Source organism: Bos indicus, chromosome 28 (assembly GCF_029378745.1).
Source record: "Bos indicus isolate NIAB-ARS_2022 breed Sahiwal x Tharparkar chromosome 28, NIAB-ARS_B.indTharparkar_mat_pri_1.0, whole genome shotgun sequence".
In the NCBI taxonomy this organism is placed as follows: Eukaryota; Metazoa; Chordata; class Mammalia; order Artiodactyla; family Bovidae; genus Bos; species Bos indicus.
The window spans coordinates 3,846,299-3,864,589 of record NC_091787.1 but is presented as its reverse complement, the minus strand read 5'-3'; the positions used below and the strand labels follow the sequence as shown (position 1 = coordinate 3,864,589).

Genomic DNA, 18,291 nt, shown 5'->3' with positions numbered 1-18,291 from the left:
TATGACCACCCCTTCTTCGGCCCCCTTGCCACAGCCCACCTGCCCGCCGCGGGTTAAGGCTGGGAGGGCGCAGCGTGCTGCGAGGGCCGCCGCACATGCGCCTTGAGGGAAGATGGCACCTGCCGGCTGCTGCTGCGGCGGCTGCTGGGGCGGCGCTGTGGCCGCCGCGGACGCCGCCCGGAGCGTCTTGGTGCTGCTGCTGCTGGGGGTTCTGTCTGCCGGGCCAGGACCCGGCGCCTTAGCCACCGAGCACTACTCGCCGCTGTCCCTGCTCAAGCAGGAGCTGCAGCACCGGCAGCAGCAGGAGGCCCCGGCGGGCGGCGGTTGCAGCCCGCAGTCCGGGGACTGGGGGGACCAGTACTCTGCCGAGTGCGGCGGTGAGTGGGGGGCGGCGGGCGGGCGTCAGGGTTGCGGCGGAGTGCCGGCGCGGCTGGGCCGTAGGGGCTGCGGGCCTCGGCGCCGGTGCCGTCCGCCCTGGCCTCGCTGCAGCCGGCCGCGGCGTGTATCCCTGCGGGAGCCGGCTTCTCGAAATGTTGCACCAGGGCCGCTTCCCGCCGCTCGTACCCACGCAGCTGCGCGCCCTCCTCCTGAGGCCGCCTTGGGGAGGGCGGTGAATAGTGAAAAAAGCTGGCAGCATTCTCCCGAGGCCAGGGCGGGCTCTCTGCAGCCCTAGCAACTTTCCAAAGGGTGGAGGAGTAGATGGCAGGTGGCCCGTGGCAGCCTCAGTCTCTGCTCCGGCCCCCTGCGGGTGCTGTGTGAGCGAGAGAAGGAGCAAAAAGGACCAGACCCGTGCCCGGAGCAGGGATGTCTGGCTCATCTTAGATCTGGAAATAAGATTTCCTGACGTCCCTATTGAGGTTTTGTATTATACATAGCCTCCGAGAATTTGATCCCTGGGAAAAAGGAGGGAACAGAAGAGTAACCTCATTTTATCTGTTCACTGACAGATGTTTAAGACTGACCTGTGATCTGTCAGGTGTCCCCAGAGAGTAAAAATAGCCCTGTGGGCTCCCATGTATGTCAGACATAGTGTGTGTGTCTTGGCACTGGGTCAGCTCATTCATTTAGGTTGGGCACTACTGGTCTCAGTAGAGGCAGGGTACATATGTCCATTTTTTTCCCTGGTGCCTATAATGCAGGAGACCTGGGTTCAATCCCTGGGTTGGGCAGATACCCTGGAGAAGGGAATGGCTACCCACTCCAGTATTCTTGCCTGGAGAATCCCATGAACAGATGAGCCTGGTGGGCAACAGTTGTCCATGGGGTCGCAAAGAGTCAGACACAAGTGAAGCAACTAACACTTTCACTAAGTGGGTATTTTTACCTTTCAATCCCCTCCCTTCTCCTTCCTCTTTCCTCTTGGCCTGTGTGAGTTCCCTTGAGGTTTGCTTTTGAAACGTCGGGGTCTGCTTGACTCATAGGAGCTGGCTGGTTGGTTTTATGGCCTGACAGCAGTCTAGCATTGTTTACCTAGGAAGACGATAAGTATTTTTGGTTGAGATGAAATGTCGAGATTAGCACAGTGTGATTTCCTTTCACCACAATCTGACTTCCTTGAGGGAGTCTCACTCACTGAGGGTTATGTGACTTCTGTATTTTGTAGTAGGCCGTGGCCAGTAACAGCATAAATGCACAGTGGAAAGAGAATAGCTTTTACCTCTGTCACTTTCTGTGACTCTGATCAGGTTAATTGCCTGTCTTTGCATAATTGCCTCCTCTGTAAATTGGAGACTGTTCCCTAATGACAGGGTTTCCTTTTCTTCACAAGGATGTTGTGAGGAAAATGAGAAATAGCTCATTTTGCAGTGCTTGCTGTGTGCCAGGTGCTGTTTTAAGAACTTTAAGTTGGTGAGGCAATTCTCTTAGCCTGTTAGAGCCCTGGTTACTATGTCATTGGATGGTAGCTCCTTTTCTAGGAGGAGAAAACGGAGGCACAGTGAAATCATCACTTTCCTGAGGGCCCACAGTTGGACAGGGAGGAGCCCAGGTAGTCAGACTCCTGACAAAATTTGTCTGAAACACTCAGTGGTTATAATTAGGAAAACACATTTGTAATATTTATAGGCATATAGAAAGTAGTGCATAAACCTTCCCTTCCTTTCCCTCCTATATTCATATGGTGCTCACTGGCTAAAGGAGACCCTGATTCTACGCAATGAAAGAGACAAATCAGTTTAATTATGAAATCAGTTGATTTTGTTGATCTAGGTGACACATTTCATTTTGTAGCATCAGGCTTATGCCAATGGCTAAGAGTCGTCATTGGAGCCAACTCTGACTTGCATTATGCTTTTCCCCCAAATGATAAATGTCAGTTTTCAGAACCAGGGCATTTGGAAGAATCCTGTTCATCCTCCATGCCTTCACATACAGAGCCTAATGGTCTCTGTTTCAGAGGATGAACAGAGGCTTTAAGCATTATTTAAATGTTTCTCTGTATCGCCTCCACGTAGTACTTATTTTCTCAGTCTTCCAGATAGCCTCCCCTGGGCTGACGTGAATGTTCCAGTAGCAGCCGAAGTGGCTTGGCTGCTGCTGTTGTCACCTGGGAAGTAATTGCCAGGGTCAACTGCTTATGCTCTATGGGTCCCCAGGTGTTCCGGTTGGCGTTACTAGTGTTGTGTGTGACAGAAGCCCTCTCTTTTGTCATAGAAACTTGCCCAAATGTTTCTCATGTCTCCATCCTTGTCCTAGACAACCAGGTAGAAGCAAGTGAAACCTACCTTGATCCCTCTCTGTTCCAAGAAGAACAGATGTAGCAACAAATTCAGGATTTAGAGCGAGCCAGATCATAGCCTGAGGGGCTCATGCTCTGCATCCGAAGCTCCTAGATGATCAGTATCAGGTTTAAGCAAGTGTCAGGATCCAGAACTAATCAGTTATTCAAAATCAAGACGTGACCTCACCAACTATTAATCATGTCACTGGACTGTCCAGCCCCAAATTAAGCCAGCCCCTTTTCAGAGGCTTTACAGTGGCTTTTCAGAAGCCTTCCCACTACTGCTAGATATAAATAACTGAGTTGATGCCTGCATGAGCCTGAATCTGCACACCTTTGGATGAGCTGTGTATGTATTCTCTAAAGACAGAAACTTCAGTGACTGTAGGGCTGAGGAGAATGGCTGGTGGGAGCTGTCGGTCTGGAGAGGACAGTGGCCGGAATCCAGGCCTCAGGGAGCAGCCTCGGGGAGCCCAGTTGCCCAGACGACAAGCTTGGATGGTCTCAGTGCCATGGGGCTCAGCCTGGCTTTCCTGTTCCCTAGCCCCCCTTCAACTTTTTCTCCTCTAGCACGTTTTTACATTTTGCATTTTGTTTGAATAGCATGTATAGCCTCAAACTTCTGATACTCTGTTTTCCTATGGTGAAAATCATCCTACTCTTTTAAAAAATGAATGCTGTAATGTACATATTTTTTTAAATAAAAGTAAATGCTCCTCCCCTTCCTTGTTATCTTTGCCCCGTTTGTAGTTTGGAATTGTGGGAAGAAAGGAACCGAAGTTTACTCCTAATTCTTTCCTCTGGTTTTATACTTGTCAACACTGCATCCTTCTTTAACACAGTGCTTGACACTGAAGTAGGAATTATTTTTGTCTCCATTTTACATGGGGAAACTGAGGCAAAGAGAATGGTTACTCAGTAGAGAGTCAAGCCAGGGTTTGAACCTAGCCTATCTGTGAACTACTTGTCAGTAATATTTGCATATTAGTATAATTTGTGTGGGTTGCTTCAGTAGTGTCTGACTGTTTGCAACCCCATGGTCTATAGCCTGGCAGTCTCCTCTGTCCATGGGATTCCCCAGGCAAGAGTACTGGAATGGGTTGCCATTTCCTTTTGCAGGGGATCTTCCCAACCCAGGGATTGAACCTGTGTCTCCTATGTCTCCTGCATGGGCAGAAGTATTCTTTACCCCTAGTGCCACCTTCTTACTAATATTATCGATAAAGTCCTATGCCCTTTAGGTTTGTTTGTTGAGAGTTATACTCTTAGGTGGCTTGTCCTAGAATTTTATGTTTATGTATGTGCAGGATTGTTCCATTGAATCTGACATTTTGGACTGTAGAGGGGACTGGTCTGTTATTTAACTGAAAACCTGTCTGTATGCCTCCTGGATGCTCCTTAGTGTTGGAGGCGCTGGGGTCACAGCACAGTTGGCTGAGCTCCTCCCTGGAGCCTGTGTTCTGCTGGAATAAGGAATCAGCACGCACTAGGCCTGGGGAAAAGCACCTCCAGAAACAGAGTGCTGTGGGGATGCTTCTTTGAGAAGCCCTGGGAAGGCCTCTGCTAAGGTGATATGAGCAGAGACTCGGATGGAATGAGACTTGGAGAAATCTTAAAAGTGTGTTAGTCGCTCAGTCCTGTCTGACTCTTTGTGACCCCATGAACTGTAGCCTTGCCAGGCTTCTTTTGCCTGGCATGGATTCTCCAGGCAAGAATTCTAGAGTGGGTAGCCATTCCCTTCTCCAGGGGATCTTCCAGGGATCAAATCCAGAAGATTCTTTACCATCTGAGTCATCGGAACCGCGGTATCCTTAACCTGACGCCCTGAAGTCACATATCCGGTAAAGTAAGGTTTAGTTAAATTGTCACTTGTCCGCTGATTCAAGAAATCAGGTTTTCATTTCTGCTTTTCAGCCAAAGTTAAGCTGCATCTCATTCCAGTGCGGCATTCATCTGTATTAAATATGTCTTTACGTGTTCTTTATAGAAGGTCCAGCTGTATTTTAGTTAAAACGTATGCTCTTATAGTACTTGATTCAAAAATACTTTTGTTTTCCTTATTTGAAAATGTATTAATAGAACAGTAAATTTATGTGAGTTGTTTTCTTGCTACTGTCTTCTTGAGAGTTTTTGTCTACTCCTAGGTGAGGTGTTTTAGTCCTTGATGTCTTTATGGTCATTTTCAGTTAGCCACCTTCATCCAGCTGGTGGTGTTAGCAACTGTCCATGCTTAATGCCTCAGTCAAGTCCAATAATTACTTCACAACCTGAAGTAATTTTCTTTAGTTTGTTGAAATTAATAATCCCAGATTTGAGTTCTATTTTCTCACCGTTCTTTATGGAGAACCAAATATTAGTGTCTGTCTGATTTGGGAGTTTTAACTGCCAGATAAACAAGGAAGTGGTTGTGAATGTAGCTCTGTGTTTTTGACAATCAGACAGACTTAAAGATTGTCAGTATTTATGATCTCTCTCTTAATTGAGGAACTGGTTTTTTAAATACATGAAATTGATCTTATTGCTCACAGCCTTAAATTATGGCTGTGTCTTCAAGGTGGTAAGGAATCAATAGAGGGAAGCTTCTGTAATGAGAGCCATTTCCTCTTTTGTTCTGGCTGCGGGGAAGCTGAGAGCCAAGTTTTATGCCCAGTCATGGCAGCTGTAAGTAACCCTTTCAGCTGCAGTGTTTCCTTGACCCCTTCTTCCCTTGGCCCCGATTTTCGGTGTTATCATACACAGTTTTGTGGCTGATCTCTTCTGATCTTTTTAAAGCACACAAACAAATTTGCCAGTGTAAAGGAGTTAGCTTATTTCAAGCACAGAGGTTCAGGCTTGGAATGATGAAGAGATCCGTGTATTGTTACCTCCGCCAGCCCAGGCCACTGATCACTGGGAGGGTGAGCAGCATTTTTCAGAAAATCATCTGATTTAGGGGTGGTTCTTTGTAGTGAGCACCCAGTGAAGCTGATACCCTATGGTATCTGCATTTGTTGTTCAGTTGCTCAGTCGTGTCCAACTCTTTGTGACCCCATGAACTGCAGCTCTCCAGGCTTCCCTGTCCTTCACAATCTCCCAGAGTTTGCTCAGACTCCTGACTATTGAGTTGGTGATGACATCCAACCATCTCATCCTCTGTCGTCCCCTTCTCCTGCCTTCAGTCTTTCCCAGCATCAGGGTCTTTTCCAGTGAGTTGGCTCTTTGCATCATATGGCCAAATTATTGGAGCTTCAGCATCAGTCCTTCCAATGAATATTCAGAATTGATTTCCTTTAGGTTTAATCTCCTTGCTGTCCAAGAGCCTCTCAAGAGTGTTCTCCAGCACCACGGTTCAAAAGCATCAATTCTTCAGAGCTCAGCCTTCTTTATGGTCCAACTCTACATCCATACATTACTACTAGAAAAACCATAGCTTTGACTAGATGGACCTTTGTCTGCAAAGTATTGTCGGCAAAGTAATGTCTCTGCTTTTTAATATGCTGTTTAGGTTTGTCATTGCCTTTCTTCCAAGGAGCAAGTGTCTTTTAATTTCATGGCTACAATCACCATGGTATTTGCAAATGGTATTTCCATACTCACTAGCTTTTTCCTGTAGAGCTGTTGTCATTAAGAATTACTTTTATCTTTTACAAGTTTCTGTATGCTGGTAGATGTGTTCTGCTTTGGGTGACCTGGTGGCTCAAACAGTAAACAATCTGCCCTCATTGCTAGAGACCCGGATTCAATCCATGGGTTGGGAAGATCCCCTGGAGGAGGGCATGGCAGCCTACTTCAGTATTCTTGCCTAAAAAATCCCGTGGACAGAGGAGTGTGGCGGGCTACAGTCCATGGAGTCACAGAGTCAGACACAACTGAGTGACTTAACACTTTCACACTTTCACTTTTGGATGACAAGGGTTATTTTTTTCCCCTCTGGATGCTGGCAAAAAATACATGGCCTGGGTTTTAAAATCTAACTGCATGGAGCATGACTACGGGAAGTGGCAGAGCACTTTCTCTATAAAAACTTTTCAAAAAGTGTCTTTTACAGTGTGTAGATACAGCTTGGCTTTTTTGCACTTGGTAAGTATTTGGCTGACTGACCAACTTATACAGCATCTCCTTTTCATAATGTAGTGTCTCAAAGAGGACATCTTTTCTTTTTGTTTAAGCTTGTTATCTTGCAGACAGAATAAGTACAAAATTTATTAAAGCAGAATTTTAATACTTTTCACTTTGGGTTAATGCTTTCCAACATTTTCCATCTGCTGTCGTTTTTTTTTCACTTTTTATTGAAATATGACATATGCAGAAAAATGCTTGTATCACAAGTGTAAAGCTCCCTAAGTTTTCACAAACTGAGTAATGGATGTAACCAGACAGAACCCCAAACCAATAACTGCTATCTGTTCTTAAGCGAGTTGATAGTCTTATTCTGTGTCACCCTTGTTTCACTGGGAAATACTTGCTGTAGCTTCATCTCTGATTCAGGAACTGGCACAGTGCATGGGCTCTGCTCGGGTGCCCGTGTTCTTCACATGGACACCCGGGGGTCCTGTGTCAGGAGGTCTGCCCTCTACTTGGCGCCACTTCCGCACAGGAGACCAGTTGACTTCTTTTGTGACTTTTTTCTGCCTGTGTTTGGGATGTTCTAAGTGACACCATGTTTCCTTGTCAATAATGGTTCCACATTACTGCCTAGATCTGCTTCAGCTTCCCAGTAGAGATGATGATGTTTGACAGTAGGTGTGGGCTTATGAACAAGTCTTCAGCTTGTAAAAGTACACCTTGAGCATCAGATGCATTTTCAGTCCAGCTTAAACTCCAGGCTAAATGATCAGCCTTTGTGGATAAGGCCCGCTGCCCTGTTGGTTGCCTGCAGCACCTGCCACGCTATTCTGTTTTTGAATTGGTGCTGCGTAATTTGCTTCCATGCTTCTTTTTCCATTCTGTGCAACTGACCAGCTCCTTTACATTCTGTACCTGTGTTAATACTTTCATGTGAGTTAATATGTGAGCTTCAATCAGATTATATTCATGTTTTGCTAAAAAGCCATTCTCTCTTTAAGATGGCTTTTGCAGATCCTTGTTCTAGAGGATTAATTATGTTGACTTTATAATCTTAATTCTCAGTGGGCAGCCTCTATTTTCAATTTGTTTTATGATAACTTACACATCTCAGGTAAGTAATCTCAGTAATTACACATTACTGATGAATAATATTAGAATAAAAGAAATATATAAATTCTTGAGAATTTCCCCAGTTACTACTTTTCCTGTTATTACAGTTTGAAAGAAAATACCACTTGGGGCCCTCCAGGAAGTTAATATACAGCACCTCTGTTACCGAACCGAACTTGAGTCTGTTTGCCCATAGCACAGCAAAGCTGATCTGCTGATACTGGATTGTCATGAAGGAAAGCTCAGTGTTTATTTGCAGGGCACCAAGCCAGGAAGAATGGCAGCTTATGCTCAAAAAACCCAAACTCTCCATAAGCTTTCAGGGAAGGGTCTTAAAGGCAACCTTTGGGATGAGAGTTATAGGCTGTGGATTTTCTTCTGATTGGTTGATGGTGAGGTAATTAGGTGATGTTTTGAAAATCTTAATCATCAGCCTTCTGGTCCAGCCAGCCTGGGGCTACAGGCTTGTGGTCAGCAAGCAGTCACCATCCTCCACCTGGGTGGGCTCTCTGCTTCTGCAGAACATCTCCAAGATATGCATCAGATTGTTATATATATCCCTTCAGGAGGAACTGGGACTTTTATTGCTGAACTATTATTTAAGCTACTTTTCTTGCTTTGAATTGACGCTTTTGAATTATGGTGCTGGAGAAGACTCTTGAGGATCCTTTGGACAGCAAGGAGATAAACCAGTCAATCCTAAAGGAAATCAGTCCTGAATATTCATTGGAAGGACTGATGCTGAGGGTACAGTACTTTGGCCATTGATGTGAAAAGCCAACACATTGGAAAAGACCCTGATGCTGGGAAAGATTGAGGGCAAGATGAGAAGGGGGCCTCAGAAGATGAGATGGTTGGATGGCATCACTGACTCAGTGGACATGAGTTTGAGCAAACTTAGGGAGATAGTGGAGAACAGAGAAACCAGTTGCTATAGTCCATGGGGTTGCAGAAAGTTGGACACAACTTAGCAACTGAATAACAACAACTTTCCTTGCTTGACTGCTTTTCCTTAGTTTCTGTATTCCCTCACTTCCCTAAATGGTTACTGCTCGAATCTGCTCTTTGAAACTCAGGGAACACCTGGGGAACTAAAGCCTTTTTTCTACAAACAAGAAAAAGGGTATATGGAGGGGCTTTTGTACCTGGTTTTATACTTGGTTTCAACAACTCCCACTTTTCTTTGATGCTCCTCAGTCTTGAGAGGAACAGGGGCAGAATGAGAAAGAGAATAAAGTTTTGAATAGAAAGGTTAATCATAAACTGGCAGGACAATTCGGTGTTAGGGGGACCCAATTTCATCATCACCAGTGGTTGTCTTACAAATGTGGAAATTGATCAAAGCAAAGGTACTATAACTTAAAGCCATGTAGCACCTGCTTGGCCTTCAGGTAGCTGCTCCAACCACAGGTTATCCTACGGTTGGGACTACAATTGTCAATAAATGTCTGGCACTTGACTTCCAAGTTCTAGCTCCTCCATGGGAAAAGCCCAGTCATCCTTGTGTTCAGATGAACCAGGCCCACCATCTTTCATACCTAGAATGAAGTGGTCAAATGATGAGCACAGCAGCAGCTCTGGAATTCCTTATAAAACACTTTCCTTCAGGGATTGGCCATAGGGTTTGCTGTTGGCAAGCTTTCCGTCAGTTTTACTTGCAGGACGGGAATGTGTGTCACATGCCCTCTCCTTCTAGCGACACGTCTCTCCTCAGCAGGAGGTAATGCTCTCCTCTTACTTGATTGAGAAGGAAGCAATCAGGAGAGAACTTCCACGCTTTCCCACCTAGCTGTGGTCCGGTTGCCTTGGAGGCTGCTTCAGCCTAGTGCAGCATTCTCCTTGTGCCCAGAGTCCTTCCTTCACATCTTCCATCAGCATACAAATGGTTATAATAGTTTCCATCTTGCAGCATAGACAGGACCACCGAGTCCTTGCAGCCACCACCTCATCTCTCTGTTTACTTTTACCGCAGAATTCCTCAAAGAAGATGTTTGTGTACACTGTCTCCATGTCCTACAGTCAGGTCCCATATCTTCACCGGAGACACTCTTCTTAAAGTCGGCTGTGTATACGGCTTAGGAGAAAAAAGAAGTTGGATGGCATTGCTGCAGTAAATGATTACTAGGACCCTGCAATGGTGTGATGAGTGATGACAGATGTGCTGTGTACTTCTGTCCATGGAGTATCCTGGAGCATAGCTGTGGCAAACCTTCATCTCACTGTTTCTCTGTTTTGTGACCTTGAACATGTCCATTAACATTGATCGTCATTCCCCTTGGGTACAATGAGCCCAAAATATGTTCTACCAGTTTCAGAGAGTGGAACATCAAAAAAAAAAAAATGTTTGTGAAATTATTTTGAAAGCTGTAAAGTACTGTGGAGGCCAAAATAAACTTCAAGAAAGCAGGAGGAAGAAATTTTCAGGAAAGAACCAGCAGTTTTAGCCTAGATGTATATACTAACATTTCACAGTCATTCTGTGAACTGTATACATTATGTCCATTCCTCACAATTGCCCTATGAGGGTGTGTGGTGGTACTCATTGCTGTTTCACAAATGAGGAAACTGAGGCTAAGAGAAATTCAAGAGAAATCCTGCACAAAGTCAGACAGCCAGTTAGGCATCTAATCTGAGTCATCCTGTGCTCTGAACCACTCTATTACTTTGGTGCCAAACTAATCACATTTGAAGCCAGGGAAAGAGTAGATTTAAATATTAAAAGAAGAGCTGGTTCTTTGAAAATACAGACATTAATTAGGCACTAATTTAGCAAGGCTAGTCAAGAAAAATGAGAAGAAACCAGTGCAGCCGGCCCTTGAACAACATGGGTGTGAACTGTGCAGGTTCACTTACACGTGGATTTTTTTTCAGTAGGAGATGCTACAGTGCTACATGATCTGTGGGGTAAATGCGATTGTGGAACTGCGGATTCGGAGGGCTAACTATAAGTTATACACAAATTTTTAACTGCGTGGAGAATCAGTACCCCTAACCTCTGTGTTGTTCAAGGATCGACTGTATTTCCCTTTAGGAATCATTGTAACTCCATGTACCTTTATGACAAAGATGTAGAACAATTGTAAGAAACAATTATAAAATCCCTCCTCAGAAAAAGGTAAATTACCAAGTTTATTTTCCCTCTGCCTCTTAAATATCTTGTCTCCATCAGGGTCAGCTCTTTCCTTCTCATTGAACTTAAGCTTCCTAAGCTTTCTTAGAGATCCTACCTGCTTAATCATCCACCACTTATGATTATCAAATTTATATCTGTAGCTCTCTCTTTCTCTGAAATCCCCTACTACACACAAGACAGCTCCTGCATCTCACGAACACTTGCTTAAGCTCAGAGGTAGCGCTTTACTCCCTCTAAAAGCACTCTTCCTCCTAAACTCCCAACTTCAGTTCCTGGCACAGCTCCGAATCTCGAGCTGCACAGACTGGGAATAATGCCTCTTTCCTCCCCCCGTGCCCAGTTTTACTCAAAAAGCCTTGTCCTTTTTACTTCATATCTCTTTAGACCATGACCCTCTTTTAACTCAGTGGCCTCTACGTATGTTGGGACTTTGCTGCTTTTTAACTGGTCACAGCCTCCACCTGGCCTTCCCGCTCCAGTCTCCAATCCTCCTGTCACCACCATCAGTGATCTTCCTGCTGAAGCTTTCTGTGGCATCTTAGTATTAAAGAGGAAAGGAAATAAATGAACTGGATACTAAACTTGAGAAACTAGAAGAGGAAATAAGGGAAATTGCAGGACTAAAAAAAAACATAGCCAGAATAAATGAATTAGAGCAACACTGAAATTGGTCAATAGATCCAAGAGCTGCATCTTCAAACAATAAAGTAGATCAATCTGAGAAGGCTAACATGTAAATAGGGAGCAGATGCAACTGTGTGTAATGAATGAGGGATATGTGCACCACTGGAGAAGCCATTAGATTTAAGAGACAACTGCATAGAAATCTCTGCTAATAGGTTAAAAATATGAAGCAATAGAGAAATATCCAGAAAAATGTAGAAGAAAAAAATGAGATTGTGTAATGTGTTTTGAGAATATTTCTGCAGTAATCACAATTCAATTACTTGTATGACCTAAACAATGAGGAAAACAGACATTTCCTAATTTCATGGAAATCTATAGCATTTAAATACAACTAGGTTATTATTCCACTCCAGTACTCTTGCTTGGAAAATCCCATGGATGGAGGAGCCTGGTAGGCTGCAGTCCATGGGGTCACTGAGGGTCGGACACGACTGAGCGACTTCTTTCACTTTCCACTTTGATGCATTGGAGAAGGAAATGGCAACCCACTCCAGTGTTGTTGCCTGGAGAATCCCAGGGACGGGGGAGCCTGGTGGGCTGCTGTCTATGGGATCGCACAGAGTCGGACACGACTGAAGTGACTTAGCAGCAGCAGGGTTATTACTAGAAGATAGTTGACTCCATAGTGAATTAAATATTTTTAGATTAAAGAACAAATTTAACCTCCTAGGCCAGACAACTCTAGTTACAACTAGAACAAACTATTTTCCTATCACAGACCTTACCAAACCACCAAAACCACTGATGCCAGAATCCGATAAAGTTGGGGAGTGGGGGAAGGAAAGAAAGCTGTTAACATAGTTATAAAAATCCTAAGTGAAATATTAGTAAACTAAAGCCAGCAAATAAAAGAATAATCTGCCTTGATCAATTAGTTTATTCTAGAATTACAGAAGAGTGTTCAACTTTGATCACTTGATAGATCAAAGGAGAAAAATCATACGATTAGCGTAGAGAAATATCCAAAAATCACCCGATAAATTTCAGTCAGCTTTCCAGATTTAAAATTTTTGGTGAAGCGGAGAATTCTTCCTTTATATGGTAAAATATATCAATCTCAAAATAGCTACATAGAGCAGCTTCCCCCTGGATGTTTAAAAATGTTAAATGAAAAAGAATTATTGTCAGAAGTTGAGGAAATTCTGGGTCATCAAATGACATGTTAACGTCAAGAATAATCTGGGGTGCCTTTTATCACTAGTGTTGAGCACTTTGGGGAGGTTTTATCCAGTACAATAAGATGCTAAGTGAGTAAATAGTAAAAAGACTTTGATATAATTATGTGTAGTTGATATAGTGATCCACTGTAAGACATTAATAGAGCAGTTAAAATTTCAATAATGTGGAGGTAAAATATTCACCTCTAGTCAATTAAGAAGACAAAAGATTGACAGCAGGCTGTGTCTCTGCCTGGACCGCTCTCCCAGTCCTGCCAGTCTCCCATGGGCCTTCACCTGTCAATGCTTAACTTTGTTCAGATCTGCCTTCACTGTCAAGCTTCGGGAGTTGGTGATAGACAGGGAAGTCTGGCGTGCTGCAGCCCGTGGGGTCGCAAAGAGTCAGACACAACTGAGTGACTTTCACTTTCACATAAATCATCTCAAAGATTTTTTTAAAAAAGAAGTCTAGAAATATATCCCTGGAGAAGGAAATGGCAACCCACTCCAGTATTCTTGCCTAGAGAATCCTGTGGACAGAGGAGCCTGGTGGGCTGCCATCTATGGGGTTGCATAGAGTCGGACACGATTGAAGTGACTTAGCATGCGTGATGCATTGGAGAAGGAAATGGCAACCCAGTCCAGTATCTTGCCTGGAGAATCCCAGGCACAGGGGAACCTGGTGGGCTGCCGTCTATGGTGTCACACAGAGTTGGACACAACTGAAGTGACTTAGCAGCAGCAGAAATAGGTTCCAGTGTCTAAATGTCTTATAAAGGTGGCATTCAACTAAAATGATAATTTCATAAGTGGCCCTGAAGCAACTCGCTAACCATTTGGAAAATAGATAATTAGAAATTATTCCCTATATCTTAGACCAGAATAGATCACATGACTTACAAATTAGCAAAGGACATACACAATTTGGACTTCCCTGGTGGCTCAGTGGTACAGAACACACCTACGAATGTAGGAGGTGTGGGTTCGATTCCTGGGTAAGGAAGATCCCCTGGAGAAGGAAATGGCAACCCACTCCAGTATTCTTGCCTGGGAAATCCCATGGACTTTGTGCCTGGCAGGCTACAATCCATGGGGTTGCAAAGAGTCAGACATGACTTAGCGACTAAACAACAACAACAAAATCAATTTACAAAGAGATACAAATGGCCAATAAATCAAAAGGTTACTCTTACTAGTACTGTGTTCAGTTTGGGAAAGGTGAAAATAATGGCAATACTCTAGAGAGAGATAGTGATGCTATACACTGCAAACAGGAATGAAATTACTTTTAAGTATTGGGATGGAAATGGAGCGATATAATGGAAAGTGTTAGAATTTTTGCCTCAGCAATTACATGTGTTATACTTTAATTGCCCAGTTGGGTAAATTTGCAAAAAATATAGCCCAAGGATACTCGCTGAAACAGTATCTATATTAAGGAAATAAGAAAGGACATCTTAAGTATTCAATGTGAGGAGTGTGGTTAAATTCTATGCAATGGAATGCTGTATAGCTGTTTTAAATTATATAGATGTTTATTTGTTGAAACTGAAAAGAATCCCACAGAGTGGAGGGATTGTTAGAATACAGCCAATGTCTGTGCAGTGCTTTAGCACAGTGCTCAGTGGGTGGTAAGTTCGCAAATTGTACCTTTTTTAAAAGGTAGGAGAGAGAGGTTATAAATTAACGCATACTCAACTACTGATTAACAAGCATTACTGCTTCTTCATTCTTGTCAGCCTAAAGTCTTTCTCTGGGTCCATTACTTACCCTAGTCTGACCACTTACCTTTTAAACTCATATTTTTTTATTTTCCAGCAGCAGCTCCCTCCTAGCTAGGGTTGTCAGCCCACTGCCCCTTTGCATTTGCTTGCCATTGTCTTTTTGTATACCACTCCTCCTGCCTGGAATACTCCTCCCCTTTCTGCACCCTAGTCTGAACCCATCCAGCCTTGAAACCCCTCTGTGCTTTGTGAGACTTAACATTCCGGCTTCAGTCTGTGCTCTCCACCAGGGCTCAAGTGAGAATTCAGCTAAATTGGTTCATGTGGTTCCTTGAACATGACTGCTGAATTAGAGCACATTTAAAAAAATAATTTATTGAAGCAAAATTCACATAACAAAAAGTTAACCATTCTCTAGTGGACAAGCTCGGGGTGTTTAGTATGCTGGTTAGTGCAGTTACCCTAAGACATGTCCCATCATTCCAAGGTAAACTCCTACGGCATTCCCCTCCAAGGCACAGGCTGTGTCTGTGGATTTTCCTATTCTGGGTATTTCATATAAACGAATCATACTCTACGTGACCTTTTGTGTCGAGTTCCTTTCACTTAGGTTTTGCTTTGGAGGTTCTTACATGTTGTAATACGTATCAGGACTTCATTCATTTTTAAGGCTGAATAATATTTCGTTGTATATATGTATCCCAGTTTGTTTATCCATTATCTGTTGATGGACATTTAGGCTGTTTCCACCTTTTGGTTACTGTAAGTAGTGCTGCTATGAATATGTGCGTATGTGTACTTGTTAGAGGCCCAGTAGTCACTTTGGGGTATGCTCCTAGGAGTGCAGTAGTGGGACCAGATGGTAATTCTGTGTTTAACTTTCTGAGGAACCACCCAACTCTACAGTGATCACACCATTTTACATCCCCATCAACATTGCACAAGGATTCATTTCTCTATCTTTGTCAGCACTTGTGATCTCCCATTTTAAAAAATTGTACCTATCCCAGTGGGTGTGCAGTGGTACCTCACTGATTCGTATTCACTAATTAGTAATGATGTAGAGCATCTTTTCATGTACTCACTGCTTGTATATCTTTGGAGAGTTGCCAATTCAAGTCCTTTGCTTATTTTTAAATAGGATTGTCCTTTTTTTGTTGAATTTTACAAATTTTTTTATATTCTAGATACTAGACCCTGGGTACATATCTTTTAAAAATTTAAAATTTATGTATTTAGTTTTTCTGTTGCGTGGAGTCTTCATTGCTACACGTGGGCTTTCTCCAGTTGTGGTGAGTGGGGGCTCCTTTCTGGTTGTGATGTATGGGCTCCCGGGCAAGGGCTTCAGTGGTTGCAGTACATAAGCTCAGTGGTTGTGGCTCCCAGGCTCAACAGTGTGGGCTCAGTTGTGGCAAATGGGCTTAGTTGCCCTGTGGCCTGTGGAATCCTTCTGGACCAGGGGTAGAACCTCTGTCCCCTGCACTGGCAGGCAGATTCTTAACCTCTGGAATACTGTGAAATTTCCTTAGCATATACCTTTCAACATCAGGTCTTCCTGGCTTAACTTTGCTCTTCTCTTGGTGACTTTTTTTTAACCTCTCGTTCAGTTCCGTTCAGTTCAGTCACTCAGTCATGGCCGACTCTTTGCGACCCCATGATCCGCAGCACGCCAGGCCTCCCTATCCATCACCAACTCCCAGAGTCCACCCAAACTCACGTCCATTGAGTTGGTGATGCCATCTAACCATCTCATCCTCTGTCATCCCCTTCTCCTCCTGCCCTCAGTCTTTCGCAGCATCAGGGTCTTTCCCAATGAGTCAGCTCTTCCCATCAGGTGGCCAAAGTATTGGAGTTTCAGCTTCAACATCAGTCCTTCCAATGAACACCCAGGACTGATCTCCTTTAGGATGGACTGGTTGGATCTCCTTGCAGTCCAGGGGACTCTCAAGAGTCTTCTCCAACACCACAGTTCAAAAGCATCAATTCTTCATGCTCAGCTTTCTTCACAGTCCAACTCTCACATCCATATATGACTACTGGAATAACCATATCCTTGACTAGACGAACCTTTGTTGGCAAAGTAATGTCTCTGCTTTTTAATATGCTATCTAGGTTGGTCATGACTTTCCTTCCAAGGAGTAAGCTTCTTTTAATTTCATGGCTGCAATCACCATCTGCAGTGATTGTGGAACCCCCAAAAATAAATTCAGCCACTGTTTCCCACTCTATTTGCCATGAAGTGATGGGACCAGATCCCATGATCTTAGTTTTCTGAATGTTGAGCTTTAAACCAACTTTTTTACTCTCCTCTTTCACTTTCATCAAGAGGCTCTTTAGTTCTTCACTTTCTGCCATAAGGGTGGTGTCATCTGCATATCTGAGGTTATTGATATTTCTCCCGGCAATCTTGGTTCCAGCTTGTGCCTTTTCCAGCCCAGTGTTTCTCATGATGTACTCTGCATATAAGTTAAATAAGCAGGGTGACAGTATACAGCCTTGACGTACCCCTTTTCCTATTTGGAACTAGTTTGTTGTTCCATGTCCAGTTCTAACCATTGCTTCCTGACCTGCATACAGGTTTCTCAAGAGGGAGGTCAGATGGTCTGGTATTCCCATCTCCTGAAGAATTTTCCACAGTTTATTGTCATCCACATAGTCAAAGGCTTACCATAGTCAATAAAACATAAATATATGTTTTTCTGGAATTCTCTTGCTTTTTTGATGATCCCACGGATGCTGGCAATTTGATCTCTGGTTCCTCTGCCTTTTCTAAAACCAGCTTGAACATCTGGAAGTTCATGGTTCACATATTGCTGAAGCCTGGCTTGGAGAATTTTGAGCATTACTTTACTAGTATGTGAGATGAGTGCAATTGTGCGGTAGTTAGAACATTCTTTGGCATTGTCTTTCTTTGGGATTGGAATGAAAACTGACCTTTTCCAGTCCTGTGGCCACTGCTGAGTTTTCCAAATTTGCTGGCATATTGAGTGCAGCACTTTCACAGCATCATATTTTAGGATTTGAAATAGCTCAACTGGAATTCCATGACCTCAAGTAGCTTTGTTCTTAGTGATGCTTCCTGAGGCCCACTTGACTTCACATTCCAGGATGTCTGGCTCTAGGTAAATGCTGCTAAATAGTAGGTGTCCCATGTTAGAATCTTAACCACTGTGTGTGTTGTTGCAAGGACAATCACTGGTGGGTGTATAAGATTCTGGGAAACTATAAAATGTTACCCACTTGTAAAGATTTTGAAAGATGGGATGCTCCTTTTAATGTTGTTTATGTTTATCATTTTTTTTGTTTTGTTTTGTGGATTCTTCACATTGCAGTGCATAGTTAAGTGCTTAAGAGCCATAAGTCTAAAGTGAGGAAAATAACAAGGACTGTTTGCTTTTCAGAGTCATCCTTTTTGAATTTCCATGACTCCGACTGTGAACCCAAAGGATCACCACCCTGTGACTCTCTGCTTTCCCTTAACACTGAAAAGATTCTGGTATGTATCTTTTGTGCCTCCTGTTTTGGAAACACAGTGATACTAGTTCTATAAGGCAGAGATGGCCTCTGTTTATCAACCAGGTGTTGAATTGAGTTGCATAAAATAAAGATAGGTCATCTGTTGTTTATTCACACTGAATCATTATGTCTTATGACTTGGACCTAGGACTTTTTACTTTTAAGTTCCAAGGAATAAAAAATAAATAACTTTATTTC

At 43.4% G+C, this 18,291-nt stretch overlaps 1 protein-coding gene across 11 annotated transcripts in view; it reads left to right on the top strand.

The window, feature by feature from the left end:
* Positions 1-61: 61 nt before the first annotated feature.
* The window catches only part of TTC13 (tetratricopeptide repeat domain 13), a 98,774-nt gene continuing 80,544 nt past the window's right edge, over positions 62-18,291 (top strand). For 3 of the 11 annotated variants that reach the window (XM_070781904.1, XM_019953985.2, XM_019953984.2), the window contains exons 1-2: positions 65-377; positions 17,979-18,073. In XM_070781904.1, the coding sequence (XP_070638005.1) occupies positions 113-377; positions 17,979-18,073 (360 nt within the window). In that variant the 5' untranslated portion in view covers positions 65-112. Of the gene's footprint in view, positions 378-17,978; positions 18,074-18,291 lie in introns of all 11 variants that reach the window. The other 8 variants (XM_070781902.1, XM_070781905.1, XM_019953987.2 and 5 more) reach the window with 5 other exon arrangements.